The following is a 16,336-nucleotide window of genomic DNA, read 5'->3' on the forward strand; positions in this document are numbered from 1 at the left end:
GGAGGGTCGCTGGCCGCCGCAGCTTGGGAAACTGCTGTTCCGATTCTCCCAGCCGGCCCGGGAAGCCGCGTGTGTGGAAGGGACTGCGTTTGCCGGCCACCGTGGTTTGCGGGACCGCTGTTCCGATTCTCCCAGCCAGCCTGGGAAGTCGCGTGTGTGAAAGGGGCTGCGGTCGCCGGCCACCGTGGCTTGGGGGACCGCTGTTCTGAGGCTACCAGCCGGCCTGGGAAGCCACGCGTGGGGGAGGTTTGCTGGCCGCCGTGGCTTGGGGAACCGCTGCTCCAAAGCTCCCAGCCGGCCCGGGAAGCCGTGTGTGGGAGGGCCACCGCGGCTTGGGGAACCGTTGATCCAATGTTCCCAGCTGGCCCGGGAAGCCGCGTGTGTGGAAGGGGCTCCGGTCGCCGCGGCTTGGGGAACCCGATCCAAGGCTCCCAGCCGGCCTGGGGAGGAGGGAGGGAGGGGCTCCGGCCACCAGCTGCCTTGTCCCGGGGGCGCGCGCACCTCTCGGGGACCTCACCGCAGCGGAGACTCTTAGCCAGTCCAGCCGTTCCGGAATGGAGTACGCTGTGTGTCAGGTTTCTGTCGTGGCTCCGGGAGCTGTTCTGTACTGTTTCTAGTTCTTTAGTAGTTGTTCTGGAGGAGGAACTAAGACCCGCGCGCCTTACTAAGCCACCATCTTCTCCGGAAGTCTCAGGCTAGTCTCTTTTTAACAAGTTCTATCAGCTTTTGTCTGTGAAAGTTTTAATCTCTCCCTCACTTTTGAAGCATAGTTTGGCTGGATACAGCATTCTTGGCTGAAAGTCTATCAGGTTCTTAAATATATCATACCACTGCCTTCTCACCTCCATAGTGCCTGTTAAGTAGTCAGAATTGGGTCTTATGTGGTTGCCCTTGTATGTAGTAGATTGCTTTTCTGTAGCTACTTTCAGGATTTTCTGCCTCTCTTCAGCATTTGATAGACTGATTAGTATGTGTCTTTGAGTAGGCCTATTTGGAGTTCATTGGGATTCTTTATTTGCAAATTTATGTCTTTTGTAAGGGTTGGGAAGTTTTCCCTCATTATCTCCTCAGCTAGTCTTCCTAGCCCTTTATTCTTCTCTTCTCCTTCTGGATCACTGATAATTTTTATATTTGTGTGCTTTGTTTTGTCCATTATTTCCCTGAAATCCAATTCAAATTCTTCCATCTTTTTTGCCACTTGTTATTTTTTGCGTATTCAATGGTTAGAGACTGAAAGCCTTCCCCTTAAGATTGGGAATGAGACAAGGATGCCCTCTGTCACCACTATTCAGCACATAACTTGGACAACCCAAATACATGAAGCCCAGAGTGGAAATGAGGGCTTATAGTTCTGTAAAGCTTTAAGTAAGGCCTGGATACATCCCAGGGTATGTTGAGCATATAATTAAAAAGTATTGGCAAAGTCCCTTGAGAAATGGGAGAAAAAATATGGTACTATTCAACCCCTGATACTGTATTGTCTCACACATTAGGGACTCCTAAGTCAATATGCCAAGCTCTTGATCTTTTTTTTCTTTTAAAAATATTTTTATTGAAAAATCTTCACACATATACAGCCCAAATATGGTTTACAATCAGTGAGATTTACCATATCATCACATAGCTGTGTATTCATAAATCATTTTTAGAACATTTGAATATTCCAGAAATAGAAATAAAAAGAAAATATTCTATTTCCCATACTTCTTACCCTGCCCTCTCATTGGCCACTAGTATTTCAGTTTTCCCAATTTTTTTTACCCTTTGTCCCCCCTAGTATTTATTTATTTTTTTATCCTTATGTTTTTACTCATCTGTCCATATGGTGGATAAAAGAGCATCAGACACAAGGTTTTCACAATCACATGGTCACATTGTAAAAGCTATATAGTTATGCAATCATCTTCAAGAATGAAGGTTACTGGAACACAGTTCAACAGTTTCAGGTACTTCCCTCTAGGCACTCCAATGCACATTAACTAAAAAGGGATATCTGTATAATGTATAAGAATAGCCTCCAGGATAGCTTCTCGACTGTTTGAAATCTCTCAGCCACTGAAACTTTATTTCTTCTCATTTTTCTCTTCCCCCTTTTGGTCAGGAAGACTTTTTCAATCCCATGATACTGGGACCCCACTCATCCTGGGAGTCCCATCCCACATTGCCAGGGAGATTTACATCCCTGGGAGTTTTGTCCCACATTGTGGTTAGGACAGTGAGTTCACCTGCCAAGTTGGCTTAGAGAGCAACAAGCCCTTGATCTTGAGCTTGCTCTTGTGATGCTTATGTCATGGAGAAGCTTAGCCTACTACAGTTATGCTTGAGAATTGCCCCCAAAGGCCCTCTTGTTCAGATGTGGCCTCACTCTCTCTAAGCCCAACTCTGCCAAGTAAAATCATTACCCTCCCCACTATGTGGGATATGACATCCAGGAGTGAAAGTCTCTCTGGCAATGTGGGATATGACTTCCAGGGATGAGCCTGGCCCTGGCACTGTAGGATTGACAATGCCTTTCTGACCAAAAGGGGGAGAAATTGTAACAAATAAGGTATGAGGCTGAGAGCGTTCAAATAGTTGAGAGGCTACTCTGGAAGCTACTCTTAAACAAGCTTCAGGTAGACGTTGCTACTTATTGTAGTTTGCCAAACCTCAACCAAAACCATTTGAGCCAACCCTAAAGAACACCAAGGGTTCTAAGATTCTCAAAGGTTTCATGCACTATGATGATTTTCTGGAAACCTACAATCTCCAGATGGGTTCCTAGGCCAGATAAGTCCTGAAATCCAGAAGGACCAGCCTCTCCAGAACATCAACTATTTCTATCCTCCTATCCCATACTGGGAGAAAGATCAAAAGAGAAGTTGGAGTTATAGCAGAGAAGATATGATTTAATAAATGAGTATGATTGCTGAATCATTTTATCAATATTTCTTTGTCTCCAGTGTCTTGGAGCAGCTAGAAGTAAAAACCTAAAATTGTGGAATTATAACCCATGCCAAACTCTGAAATCGGTTCTACAACTAATTGTTGCTGTGTGCTTTGAAATGTATTTTTTGGTATATGTATTATTTTTCAAAACAAAAATAAAATCAAAACAGAAAACCAAATGTATTTGGAAGGACAGGGTACCCCAAATTGTTAAAAATATCTTAAGAAAGTAAAGTGAAGTGGGAGGTCTCATACCACCTGACTTTAAAGCATTCAACAAAACTACACCGGTCAAAAGAGCTTGGTACTTGCATAAAGATTATTGTCTGACCAGTGTAATCGAACAGAGTGTTAAGAGGCGAACCCTCTCATCTGTGGACAGTTGATCTTGGATAAGGCTGTCAAGTCAACTGAACTGGGACAGAGCAGTCTGTTCAATAAATAGTGCTTGGAGAATTGGATATCTATAGCCAAAGAATGAAAGAGGACCTCTGTCTCACACCTTATATAAAAACTAACTCAAAATGAATCAAAGACTTAAACATTACAGCTAAAAACCATAAAACTTTCAGAAGAAAATGTAGGGAAATATCTTTTAAGGATCTTGTGATAGGAGGTAGTTTCCTAGACTTTACACTCAAAGCAGAGCAATGAAAGAATAAGTAGATAAATGGGATCTCCTAAAAATTGAACAATTTTGCACATCAAAGGATTTTTTCAGGAAATTAAAAAGGCAACCTATGCAATGGGATTCAATATTTGGAAACAATGTATCAGATAAGGGTTTAATATCCAGAATATATAAAGAGATCCTACAGCTCAACAACAAAAAGACAAATGACCCAATTGAAATATGCACAAAAGCCATGGATGGTTTCCAAAGAGAAAATATACATGGCTCAAAAACATATGAAAAGATGGTCAACTTTTCTTGTGATTCAAGAAATACAAATCAAAACCACCATGAGATATCATTCCACACCTACTAGAATGGCCATTATCAAATAAACAGAAAACTACAAGCACTGGAGAGGATGTGGAAAAATAGGTACACTCATTCACTGTTGGTAGGAATGTACAACTGCTCTGAAATGCAGTTTGATAGCCCCCTAGGAAACTAAATATAGAATTGCCACATGAATCAGCAATCCCATTACTAGGTATATATTCAGAGGAACTGAAGGCAAGGACGTGAATGGACATTTGCACCCCGATGTTTATAGCAGCATTATTCATGATTGTCAAGAGATGTAAACAGCCCAAATGTCCATCAGCAGGCGAGTGGATAAATAAACTGTGATATATACATATACAATGGAAAATTATGCAGCTGTAAGACAATTAAAGTCATGAAGCTTGCAACAACGTGGATGAACCTTGAGGACATTATGTGGAATGAAATGTCAGAAACCAAAGGACGAATACTGTATAGTCTCACTAATATGAGTTAAAGTTTAGAACACAGGTTATCTGGAGATAGAGAAAGGGTGAACATGGACACGTGATGCTGAAAGAGTATGGAATGTTCATCAGGATCATTTGTAAAGATCCAAAATGTTTAACATGACACTATGTGGTGGTTGCACTATATTGTAAGTATAACGAACAAAGCTGAAATGAGTCTGGTTGAATCAGGAAGGCAAGGAGCATGTATGATACCAGAAGGAAAGACAGGATAAAAACTGGCCCTGTGTAACAGTGAAACCTAGAGTGGACAATAGTGATTAAATACACAAAGTTTTTGCATGAGGGAGAGCAAATGAATGTCAACATTGCAAGGTGTTGAAAATGTGGTGGTATTTGGAAAAAAATACAATTAATGCAAACTAGGGTCTATGTTAACAGCAACAGTAATGTTCTTTCATTAATTGTAACAAAAGCAATATACTAAAGATAAGTATCAGTAACAAGGGGGATATTGTGGAAGAGTATGGGATTCTTCTTGTTTCTCTTTTCTTTTTCTTTTCTCCAATTCTCTCTTTGTGGAGCAAATGGAAATGTTCTCATATAGATTGTGGTGTGAATGCATAACTGTGTGAGTATATCATAGGGATAACTGTGTGATTATACAATATGGAATAGAATGGTGCAGCCTGCTGGATGGTGATTCCATAGGAGGTTGAATATATAGGGTTGCCACATGATCCTGCAACCAGTTTTTTGTCTTGTTTTATTTAATTAAAAAAAAAAATACCAAAAACACCAAGCACAAACATTTGTAACTTTTGATCATTCCATTCTACATATATAATCAGTAATTCACAATATCATCACATACTTGCATATTCATCATCATGATCATTTCTTGGAACATTTGCATCTATTCAGAAAAAGAAATAAAAAGAAAACAGAAAAAAATTCATACATACCATACCCCCACCCCTCCCCCTCACCAATCACCAGTGTTTCACTCTAAATTTATTTTAACATTTGTTCCCCCTATTATTCATCTTTATTCCATATGTTTTACTCATCTGTTGATAAAGTAGGTAAAAGGAGCATCAGCTACAAGGTTTTCACAATCACACGGTCATATTGTGAAAGCTATATCATTATACAATCATCTTCAAGAAACATGGCTACTGGAACACAGCTCCACAGTTTCAGGCAATTCCCTCGAGCCTCTCCACTACATCTTGACTAACAAGGTGATATCTATTTAATAATGCGTAAGAATAATCTCCAGGATAACCTCTCGACTCTGTTTGGAATCTCTCAGCCATTGACACTTTATTTTATCTCATTTCACTCTTCCCCCTTTTGGTCAAGAAGGTTTTCTCAATCCCCTGATGCTGAGTCTCAGCTCATTCCGGGGGTTTTCTCAATCCCTTGATGCTGAGTTTCAGCTCATTCCAGGATTTCTGTCCCACATTGCCAGGAAGGTTCACACTCCTGGGAGTCATGTCCCACGTAGACAGGGGAAGGGTGGTGAATTTGCTTGTTGTGTTGGCTGCAGAGAGAGGCCACATCTAAGCAACAAAAGAGGTTCCCTCGGGGGTAACTCTTAGGCCTAGTTTTAAGTAGGCCTGACCTATCCTTTGTGGGGTTAAGTTTCATATGAACAAACCCCAAGATTGGGGGCTTAGCCAGTAGCTTTGATTGTCTGCACTGCTTGTGAGAATATAAAGAATTCAACTTGGGGAATTTGAATTTTCCCCCTTTCTCACCATTCCCTGAAAGGGACTTTTCAAATACTTTTTTATTCATTGTTCAAATCACTCTGGAATTTATCGGGGCATCACTCTGGACAAACCAACAAAATCTCATGTCCTACTCAAGGTTCCATGTACTTATGGTATTTAATTAAGCTGTCTACATAAGCTATATTAGGAAATGCACTAGTCAAAATATAAATTTTGTACCAAATAAACATTTTTTGCTTTAGTCTCACACATAAGGTAAAATTTTAAAGTATTAATTACATCTATTTTCAGCACCCTGCAGTAATGGCATTCCTTTTTTCTTCCTCATGCAAAAACATTTTTTAAATTTGTACATTCAGTCACTATCATTATACACGCTAGGCATTCCTAGATTATACTATCTCAGTCTTTATCGTCTATCTTTCTTTCTGATTTCATTTGTGCCCCCAGCCCTCCTCCCTCTATCATTCTCACATTCAGCCTCATTCAGTGTTTTAACGTAATTGTATTACAGTTAGGTAGTATTATGCTGTCCGTTTCTGAGTTTTTACATTCAGTCCTATTGCACAATCTGTATCCTTTCAGTTCCAATTACCCTGTATCTTACCCTATTTCTATCTCCTGATGGTCTCTGTTACCAATGAAATTCTCCAAGTTTATTCACTAATGTCAGTTCATATCAGTGAGACCACACAGTATTTGTCCTTTTGTTTCTGGCTAATGTCACTCAGCATAATGTCATCAAGGTCCATCCATGTTGTTACATACTTCATAAATTTATTCTGTCTTACGGTTGCATAATATTTCATCGTATGTATATACCACAGTTTGTTTAGCCACCCGTCTGTTGATGGACATTTTGGCTCTTTCCATTTCTTCACAGTTGTAAATAGTGCTGCTATAAACATTGGTGCTGCAACCAGTTTTTAGACAAAGACTTGGAAGAATTGAAAACTGGGACACGAATAGGCATTTACACACTGGTATTTATAGTGGCATTTTTCATGATTTGCAATGAATGGAGGTGGTCTAAGGGTACATCAGCTGGTTAATGGAAGGGCGAACTTTGATGTGTACATACAGTGGAATATTGAGCAACTGCAAGAAGGAATGAAGTTATGAGGCATGTAGCTAGGTGAATGAACTTTGAGGACATTATATTGAGCAAAATAAGCCAGAAAGGAAAAGACAAATATTGCAAGGCTTAAGTATAATGTACAAACTCTGAGAATTGAGTTTGAGGGCATAGGTTATCAGGTGATAGGACACGGACAGAGATTGGACAATCAACAGTTACGGAGTAGAGAATGTTCAAATAAGGGTCATTGTAAAGGTTCGTAGATTGCAAGCTCTTATTGCAGTCATGTCTGTTCCTGAGTTTTAACCATCATTTCTAAGTTCTGGCATGCCCTGCTCTTTGTGTATAACTTGGTAATTCCCTGGCACGTTGGGTACCTGTGGGATACTTGAGAAGAAAGTCAGCATTACCCCATACAGTAACTGTAAAAGAAGCTGAAAAAGAGATCGGACTCCAATTAGAGATATGAGTGTAATGGACCTGGTTAGGACCAAGGTAAATCAGAATACAGAGTAAAGGGTAATATTAAGTGTATTTTAAAACTTCAGCCTTTGTGGGAGACCAAAGAAAGACATGTTTATTTGGTCCAAAATTTAAATTTTCTGTGGTATAATAGCTAATGTAACTGTCTGGTTAGTTTATTTAAACAACCTAAGTACATGGGACCTAGAATAGGAAATGAGAGCTTATTATTCTGTACAGGTTAATGTAATACCTAGGTACATTCCAGAGTAATCTGGACATAAAATAAAAATGTATTTGCAAAATCACCTTGAAGGACTGAGGAAAAAGATAAACATATTACACTTCCCCATGTGGGGAATTCCTGATACTCTATCAGGCATTAAGGACTCCCAATTTAGTTAGCCAACCCCTCGATGTTGAGGTTTGTCCTGATGAAAGTTATCTCTGCAGTGGCAAAGCTAGACCTGCATGTAATTATGCCTAAGAGTTGCCCCCATAGAGCTTTTTTTGTTTGCTCAGATGTGGCCTCTTCTTTAAGCCAACTCTGCATATAAACTCATTACCCTCCCCCCTACGTTGGATATGACTCCCAAGGGTGTATGTGTCCTTGGCAACGCGGGAAATGATTTCCAGGGATGTGCCTTTTCCTGGCATCATGGGATTGAGAATAGCCGAAGGGGGGAAAATAGAACAAAATAAAGTTTCAGTGGCTAAGAGATTTCAAATAGAGTTGAAGGGTCATTCTGGAGGTCACTCTTAAGTAAACTTTAGCCAGATATTTCAAACTACCACAGTATGCCATTCCCAACCAACAGTATACCTGAAAAACCTTAGGGAGTATCCTGGGCTCTATCTAAGTCTCTATAAAAGTTTTTCTTATGAGCTCTATAAAAGTTTATTTTCTCAGAAACTTAAAGCCTTCAGACTGATTCTAGGCCAGATAAATCCTGAAACCTAGAGGTACCATTCTCTCTAAGAACCACAACCAGGTTCATTCCTACACCCCTTTCTCAGCATGAAGAAGTTAAAATGGTCATTGCCCAAATATCCGTGAAGATAGAGAGATCAAAGGAGAAGAAGGAGCTGTAACTGAGATATTAGGATTTCACAAATGATTGTGATAATAACTCACTTATATAGATGTTTCTTTTTGAGTCTAGTGCTTTAGAATAGCCAGAAAGAAATACCTGAAGTTGTTGACCTGTAATCCAGTAGCCCTGATCTTTGAAAATGATTGTATAATTATATTGAAGGAAAAAAAAGTCAGTTGCCCATGTTTGTATGGCTGTACTTCTAGATGTTTTTTGTTACACTGATATATATATATATTTTATAGAGACTTAGATAAAGCCCAGAATGTGACACACACACACGCGCACACACACACACACAGTCTTAGTTAACCTACCTCTATTGTAAGTCTTTAAATTGGGTAAATCGTAATACTAGTAGGGTCAGTAAGAGGGAGGGGTAAGGAGTATGGGATATATGGGTTTTTCTTTTTATTTATTTTTCTGGAGTAATGCAAATGTTCTGAAAATGATCATGTTGCTGTCACAGAACTATACGTTGATGTTGTGAACCATTGATCTGTACTTTGGGTGGATTGTTTTTTGTGTGAAACTGTCTCAATAAAAAATACATTAAAATTTTTAAAAATGTCAAAGATTTTTGGGTGGGATAAAATAATAAAACCTCTTTTTACAAGATACAAACTTTAAGTAAGGACAGGAATTTGAAAGTGAAATTTAGGGAAATCAATGTATATATGCAAACAGGCAGATAATAGTGAGGATGTAGAATATTTGAATAGTACCTCACTTTACTGACATTTATAAAACACCAGCTGCAGAATCCATGTGTTTTTCAAGTATACATTGACCATTTACCAAAATTAACGATATGCTGGACCATAAATCAAGTTTAAATAAATTTCATTTTTTTGAATTATACAGAATATGTTCTCTAAACAGAGTGCAAAGTAGAAATCAGTAACAGAAAGGTAAAATTTAAACCCAAATGATGGAAAGTTAAACAGTATACTTCCAAATAACCCATGGGTCAAAATCACAGTGAAAATGAGGAAAAAATTTACCTAAATAATAATGAAAATGATATATAAATATGTGGGATGAATTTAAAATAGTCCTTACAGGGACATTTATAGCGTTAAGTATGTATATTAGAAATGAAGAGAGGTTGAAACCAATTATTTAAATTTCTATCTCAAGAAGCTAAAAGCAAAATTAATCCCCCCCAAATAGATGGAAGGAATAAAATAAGAGCAGAAATGGACATAATTGGAAAAAAATCTATGCTCAAGAAATTCAGCTAATCTAAAAGTTTTTTCAGAAAGATTAATAAAATTGAAAAGTCTCTAGTAAGTCTAATAAAGTGCAAAGAGAAAATGAACTACCAATATCAGGAACGAAAAGGGATATATAACTACACATTCTACAGGCTTTAAAAGGACATTAATGAAAACTTTTATTTCAATACATTTAACCATTTAGAAGAAATGATTCCCAAAAAACTTTATCTGCCCCCCTCCCACGCATGCAAGCACATACACACAAATGTGTGTTATCCTGTGTGAATGAGAGAAAATTAATTCGTAACCAAAAACGTTGACGCTCAAAAAATTAGCCCAGATGGTTTTTCTGGTGAATTCTTGCGAAGGTTTCAAGGAAAAAATAATATCAGCCTTGCATAAAATTTCTTAAGGAATGAGAAGAGAGCACTTTTCACCTAATTTTATAAGCCCAGCATAACCTTGGTACCAAAATCTGGTAAAGATATTACAAGAAAGTACAGTCTTCCTCATGAACATAGATGTAAAAACTATAAACACTTAATTAGCAATTCAAACTGGCAATATTAAAGAAGAAAGAAAAGTCTCACAACCTAATGGTTTATTCCAAGAATGCAAGCTTGGTTCAGTGTACTAAAGTTACCAGTATACTCCATCACATTAACAGATGAAGGAGGAAAAAAAATGATTACCTTAATAGTTGGAGAAAACATTTCATAAAATTGAAATCCATTCACAATAAAAATTTTTAGCCAAGGAAAAATAGAGAGGAATGTACAAGAATTGGTACCCTACAGGAAACATCATGCTAAATGGTGAAATATTGAACCTTTTCCCCCAGTGAGAAAAAAGACATGGATGTCCACTATCACTGTTTCCATCTGGCATTGAATTAGAGGTACTAGCCAGAGCATTAAAGCAAGAAAAAGAAATGAAATTAAAGATTAGAAGTAAAATTGTCTTTTTTAGCACATGATCTCATTTTGAATTTATAAAACCCAAAGGATCTTTAAATTAAACTTTTGGAATTAATAAGTGAATTTAGAAAGTTGGATGAATTCAAGTCAGCAGATAAATATAACACACACAAAAAATTTGTAAGTCCCAAGTGGAGGAAGATACTAGATTCATGGCTTAGAAGACATAATGTATCAAAATCACAGTTCTCCTTAATGTGATCTGTAGATTTGGTGAATTCCAGTTAACCTCCCATTAGGATTTTTGTGTGTGTGGAAACTGAAAAACTGCTTCTAGAATTTATGTAAGAATGTCTAGGGCCAAGAATAGCCCAGGCATTTTTGAAGAAGAAAACTAATGTTGGAGCACTCACACTTTTAGAAATCAAGACTTGATATAATGCTTCAGTAGTTACAAAATGATGGTAGTGCAAAAACAGGCAAATAGGCCAATGGAACAGAATAGGGAATCCAGAAACAGACCCATGTATATGGTTATTTGATTTACAACAAATGTGTTGTTACACTGTAATGGTCTTTTCAATAAATATTGTTGTCAATTGGACATCCCACTGGCAAACAAAGTTTTCATACAAAAAGATGAATTCAAGATGGATCATAAATTTAAATATGAAAGCTTTAACTATAAATGTTTTTAGAAGAAACCTTAGAATATCTTCATGACTCTGGAAATGACAATAATTTCTTGGAACAGAAAAGCATTAACCATAAAATTAAAAAATGGGTAAATTGGACTTGATCTAAATAAAAAGCCTTTTTGTCAAACAACATCAGTGAGTGAAGATTTATGAATACATAAAAATATACATATAGCTTTACCAGATAAAGGATCTCTATCCAGAATATATAACTTCTCTGAGTCAATAAGAACGAAAGGCAGAGAATTCAATTAAAGATGAGAAAAAAACTTGAAAACGCACTGTAAAATTGTCAATAAGCATTTGAAAAGGTACTCAACTTGTTAGTTGTTAGAAAATGCAAATTCAAATCACAATGAGGTACCATTACATACTCATAAGAATTGCTAAAGTTAAGTGTTGGCAAGTCTATGGAGTAACTGGAACTCTCATGCATTGCTGAAGGGAATATATTTGGTAGTTGTTTTGGAGATCTGTTTAGCAGTATCTCCTAAAACTAACTAAGTCTACCTTTGGAGTCAGCAGTTCCGTGCTTGAGAAATGAGTGTGCATGTCCACCAGAAGACATGTACAGAGTGCATAGCAGCTGCATTCCTAATAGCCCCAAACTGTTAACAACCCAAATGTCTATACAGTCTGTATATAGAGAATATACTCATATGTCTGTAAATTGGGTATAGTCATACAATGGAATATTGCATAGCCTTGTAAAAGAACAAATGGTTACTATGTGCAACAATGTGGATAAATCATAAACACATAATACTGAGCAAAAGAAGACAGATTCCGAAGAGTAAATATTGTTTGATTCCATTTAGAAGTCAAAATACTGTTTACTCTTAGAGGGGTAAGTTACTGACTGGAAAGCAACATGAAGGAATCTTCTGGGTGCTGGAATGTTCTATATTTTTATCCGGGATGATAAGAGTATGTATGTACATATGTAAAATTCTTTGTGCTCTATGCTTAAGATTTGTGCAATTTACGGTATACATGTTATATCCAAAAAAAATGCTATAGGTTTGGTCTGGCATAACAAATTCATGTTTTCCTCATCACATAATTTCTCCTATCGAAATTGAATCCAGTATGCCTTTCACTTGCTTTTGTTCTGCATTGAATATGTTGGATAAATGCACACTTTTAATGGCGCTGGCTTGTACAACAGGAAAGCATTTGCTCAATGCAGCATCCTCTTTAGGAGTTAAGAAATTACCCAGACCCGTAGTTGATTGTGATAGAGCATCTAAGTTCTTTAACTTTGTTTCATTTACCTGCTAACTTAATACAGTGTTATTTTCTTTACAGGCCCGATGGTTCTGGGAAGCTTACTTCCAGTCAATTAAAGCCATTGCCCTGGCCACGCTGCAGATTATCAATGACCGAATTTATCCATATGCTGCCATCTCCTATGAAGTTTGGAATGACCCTCCCACTGTGGTAAGTGAATCAATGTGAGGCACGGTCCAGGTGTCAGGATGTAATAAATTAGATGCCTTTTATTAATTATTTTTTCTTACCTAATTGCTCTGGCTGGAACTTCCAGTACAATGACAAATAACAGTGGTGGTGATGGTGGGCATCCTTGTCTTATTCCTGATCTTAGGGGGGAAGCTTTCAGTCTTCCACCATTAAGTTTGATATTAGCTGTGAGTTTTTTATATATGCCCTTTATCATGTTGAGGAAGTTTCCTTCTACCCCTAATGTTTTTATCAAGAAGACACGTTGGATTTTGTCAGATGCCTTTTTTGCATCAATTGAGATGATCATGTGTATTTTTTCCTTCATTCTGTTAATGTGGTATATTAGATTAATTGGTTTTCTTATATTGAATCAACCTTGTATATCTGGAATATATCCCTCTTGATCGTAGCATGTAATTATTTCAGTGTGCTGTTGAATTTGATTTGCTAGTATTTTCTTAACAATTTTCCATCTCTATTCATAAGGGATATTATAGTTTTCTTTTGTTGTGGTATCTTTGTCTACCTTTGATATTAGGGTGATGCTGACCGCATAGAATGAGTTAGCAAGTGTCCCTTCTTCAATTTTTTGAAAGAGTTTAAGCAAGATTGGTATTAATTCTTTTTGGAATGTTTGGTAAAATTCACCAATAAAGCCACCTGATTCTGTAATTTTTTTGTTGGGAAGTTTATGATTACTGATTCTTTACTTGTCATTGGCCTGTTGAGATCTTCCATTTTTTTTCATTTTTTTTAATCTTCTATTTCTTTTTGAATTGGAGTAGATAGTTTGTGTGTTTCTAGTATTGGTCTGTTTCATTTAGACTATCTAATTTTTGGCATACAGTTGTTAGTAGTATCCTCCTATAATCCTTTTTATTTCCCTGGAGTCAGTGGTAATGTCCCCAATTTCAATTTTAATTTTAGTTACTTGTGTCGTCTTTCCTTTTTTTCTTTGTTAATCTTTCTGAAATTTTGTCAATTTTATTGATCTTTTCAAAAACCAACTTTTAGTTTCATTGATTTTCTCTCATTTTATTTTTAATTTTTAACTTTTTTTATTGTATAGTATAACATTTATACAAAACAAAGAAAGAAAAGAGCGATAGTTTTTAAAGCACTCCTCAAAAAGTGATCACAGGATAGATCCCATAGTTTGGCATGGGCTACCATATGATCCTCTCATAGTATTCCTTTTAGCTGCTCCAAAATATAGGTGGCTAGAGGGCTTAAATACTTTTTTATCATCACAATCGACTTTTCTTACCTTCTCTTTTTGTAAACAATAACATATATACAAAAAAGCTATAAAGTTCAAAGCACAGCTGCACTATTAGTTGTAGAACATATTTGAGACTTTGGCATGGGTTACAATTTCACAATTTTTGGTGTTTACTTCTAGCTTCTCTAAAATACTGGACACTAAAAGAGATAACAATTTAATGATTCAGCATTCATATTCATTTGTTATGTCCTATCTTCTATGTTTAATTCCGCCATCACATTTGATCTTTTGATACCTCTTGTTGGGATTGTTTGGGCTATGGCAATTCTAAATTTTTGATATTGTAAGGGTTTGTCACTAATATGGGGTAGGGAGATGGAACTATCTGATGTTTGGAGAGGTTGGGCTAGGTTTCAGGACTTATCTGGACCAGGGACCCATCTGGAGGTTGTAGATTTCTGGCAAGTTACTCTAGTGCATGGAACCCTTGTGGAATCTTATACATTGCCCTAAGTGTTCTTTACGATTGGCTGGAATGGTCCTGGTTGGGGGTTGGCAGGTTATAACAGGTAGCAGATTCTACCTGAAGCTTGCTTAAGAGCAACCTCCAGAGTAGCCTCTCGGCTCTATTTGAACTCTCTCTGCCACTGGTACTTTATTAATTACACTTCTTTTCTCCCTTTTGGTCAGAATGTAATTGTTGATCCCATGGTACCAGGTCTGGATTCATCCCTGGGAGTCCTTTCTGGCTTTGCCAAGGAGGCTTTCCCTCCTGGATGTCATGTTACACATAGGGGTGAGGGCAATGATTTCACTTGCAGAGCTGGGCTTAGAGAGACTGAGGCCACATCTGAGCAACCACAGAGGTCCTCCAGAAGTAACTCTTAGGCATGTCTATAGGTAGTCTAAGCTTCTCCGCTACCTACATAAGCTTCACAAGAGTAAGCCTCAGATCGAGGGCATGGCCTATTGATTTGGGTATCCGTAAAGTTTGACACAGTTATCAGGGGATTCCCTGATGGTAAGGTTTAACAGTTCCAGAGTCTTTCTCCTCTCCCTCGGGGGACTTTGCCAATACTTTTAGATTGTCTGGTTAATATACTCTAGGATGTTTCCAGGCATTAAAATCATCTATACAGGATTAAAGGACCTCTTAATTATTCTGTGCTTCCTGTGTTCAGTTGTTCAAATGAGCTATACAGGTAGGTTGAATTAGATTATGCTCTATAGAAAATTTCAGTTCCAGATCAGATAAACCTTTCTTCCATTGGTCTCAAAAAGTATGTGTGATTCTAAAATATAGACACTGTCTTCCTTACCCCTATGTTCTGAATTACGTTAACCCCAACCTGTTTGACATTGTTCTTATCTCTAAATATCAGGTTATAAATATAAAACAGCCTCTTAAAATCCAGAAATAATAATCCCCACTCTGGACTTAATGTGTCTGCTCTAAAAGCTTACAGTCTAGGCCCCTATTTTCTTATAAGCATTTTCTTAAGGTCACCATACCATTGTTGTTTTTTCATTTCTGACTTGTTTTGTCTCACCAAATATCCCATATGTTCATTCACATCATTGCTCGCATCACCACATTGTTCCCTTTTGTAGCAGCAAAACCTTTGTTTATAAGTATACATCATTGTTTGCCAATCTACTTCTCCATCAGTGCATCCTTCAGCCACCTGCATTCATTGGGCATCATGTAGAGGGCCCAAAGTCCACAGTCCATCAACATTCTCAATTTTAGATAATTTCATTGTTCCCAAGAGGTAGAAAACCAATAAACACACCCTTACCAAATAGGAAATCTAAACCTCCTCTTAACTCTTGTCTCTCACCCCATTATTTACCTCTGCTGTTACTGTGGTTGTGCTGATGGTTTCCTTTTGAACATAGCTCATGGCATGTAATAGCATTTTGCCCCCTGTACCCTGGGCTTAAACACTCTTTATATAAGAATCATATCTTTGAAATAGTTCTTACAAGAACTCATTTGTATTTCTCGTGTGAGTCAGTGGCACACATAGGTCTATACAACCCCTTTCAATCTTGTTCATCTTCAGTATGGTAATATTACTTCTTGACCCACTAGAGAATCACCTTC

General features: G+C 37.5%; 1 protein-coding gene across 1 annotated transcript in view; it reads left to right on the forward strand.

The window, feature by feature from the left end:
• EXT2 (exostosin glycosyltransferase 2) overlaps positions 1–16,336 on the forward strand; it is a 249,891-nt gene that overhangs the window by 111,121 nt on the left and 122,434 nt on the right. The window contains exon 9 of the mRNA XM_077114465.1: positions 12,849–12,980. Coding sequence (XP_076970580.1) covers positions 12,849–12,980 — 132 coding nt within the window. The remainder of the gene's footprint in view (positions 1–12,848; positions 12,981–16,336) is intronic.

Source organism: Tamandua tetradactyla, chromosome 8, assembly GCF_023851605.1.
Source record: "Tamandua tetradactyla isolate mTamTet1 chromosome 8, mTamTet1.pri, whole genome shotgun sequence".
Lineage (NCBI taxonomy): Eukaryota > Metazoa > Chordata > Mammalia > Pilosa > Myrmecophagidae > Tamandua > Tamandua tetradactyla.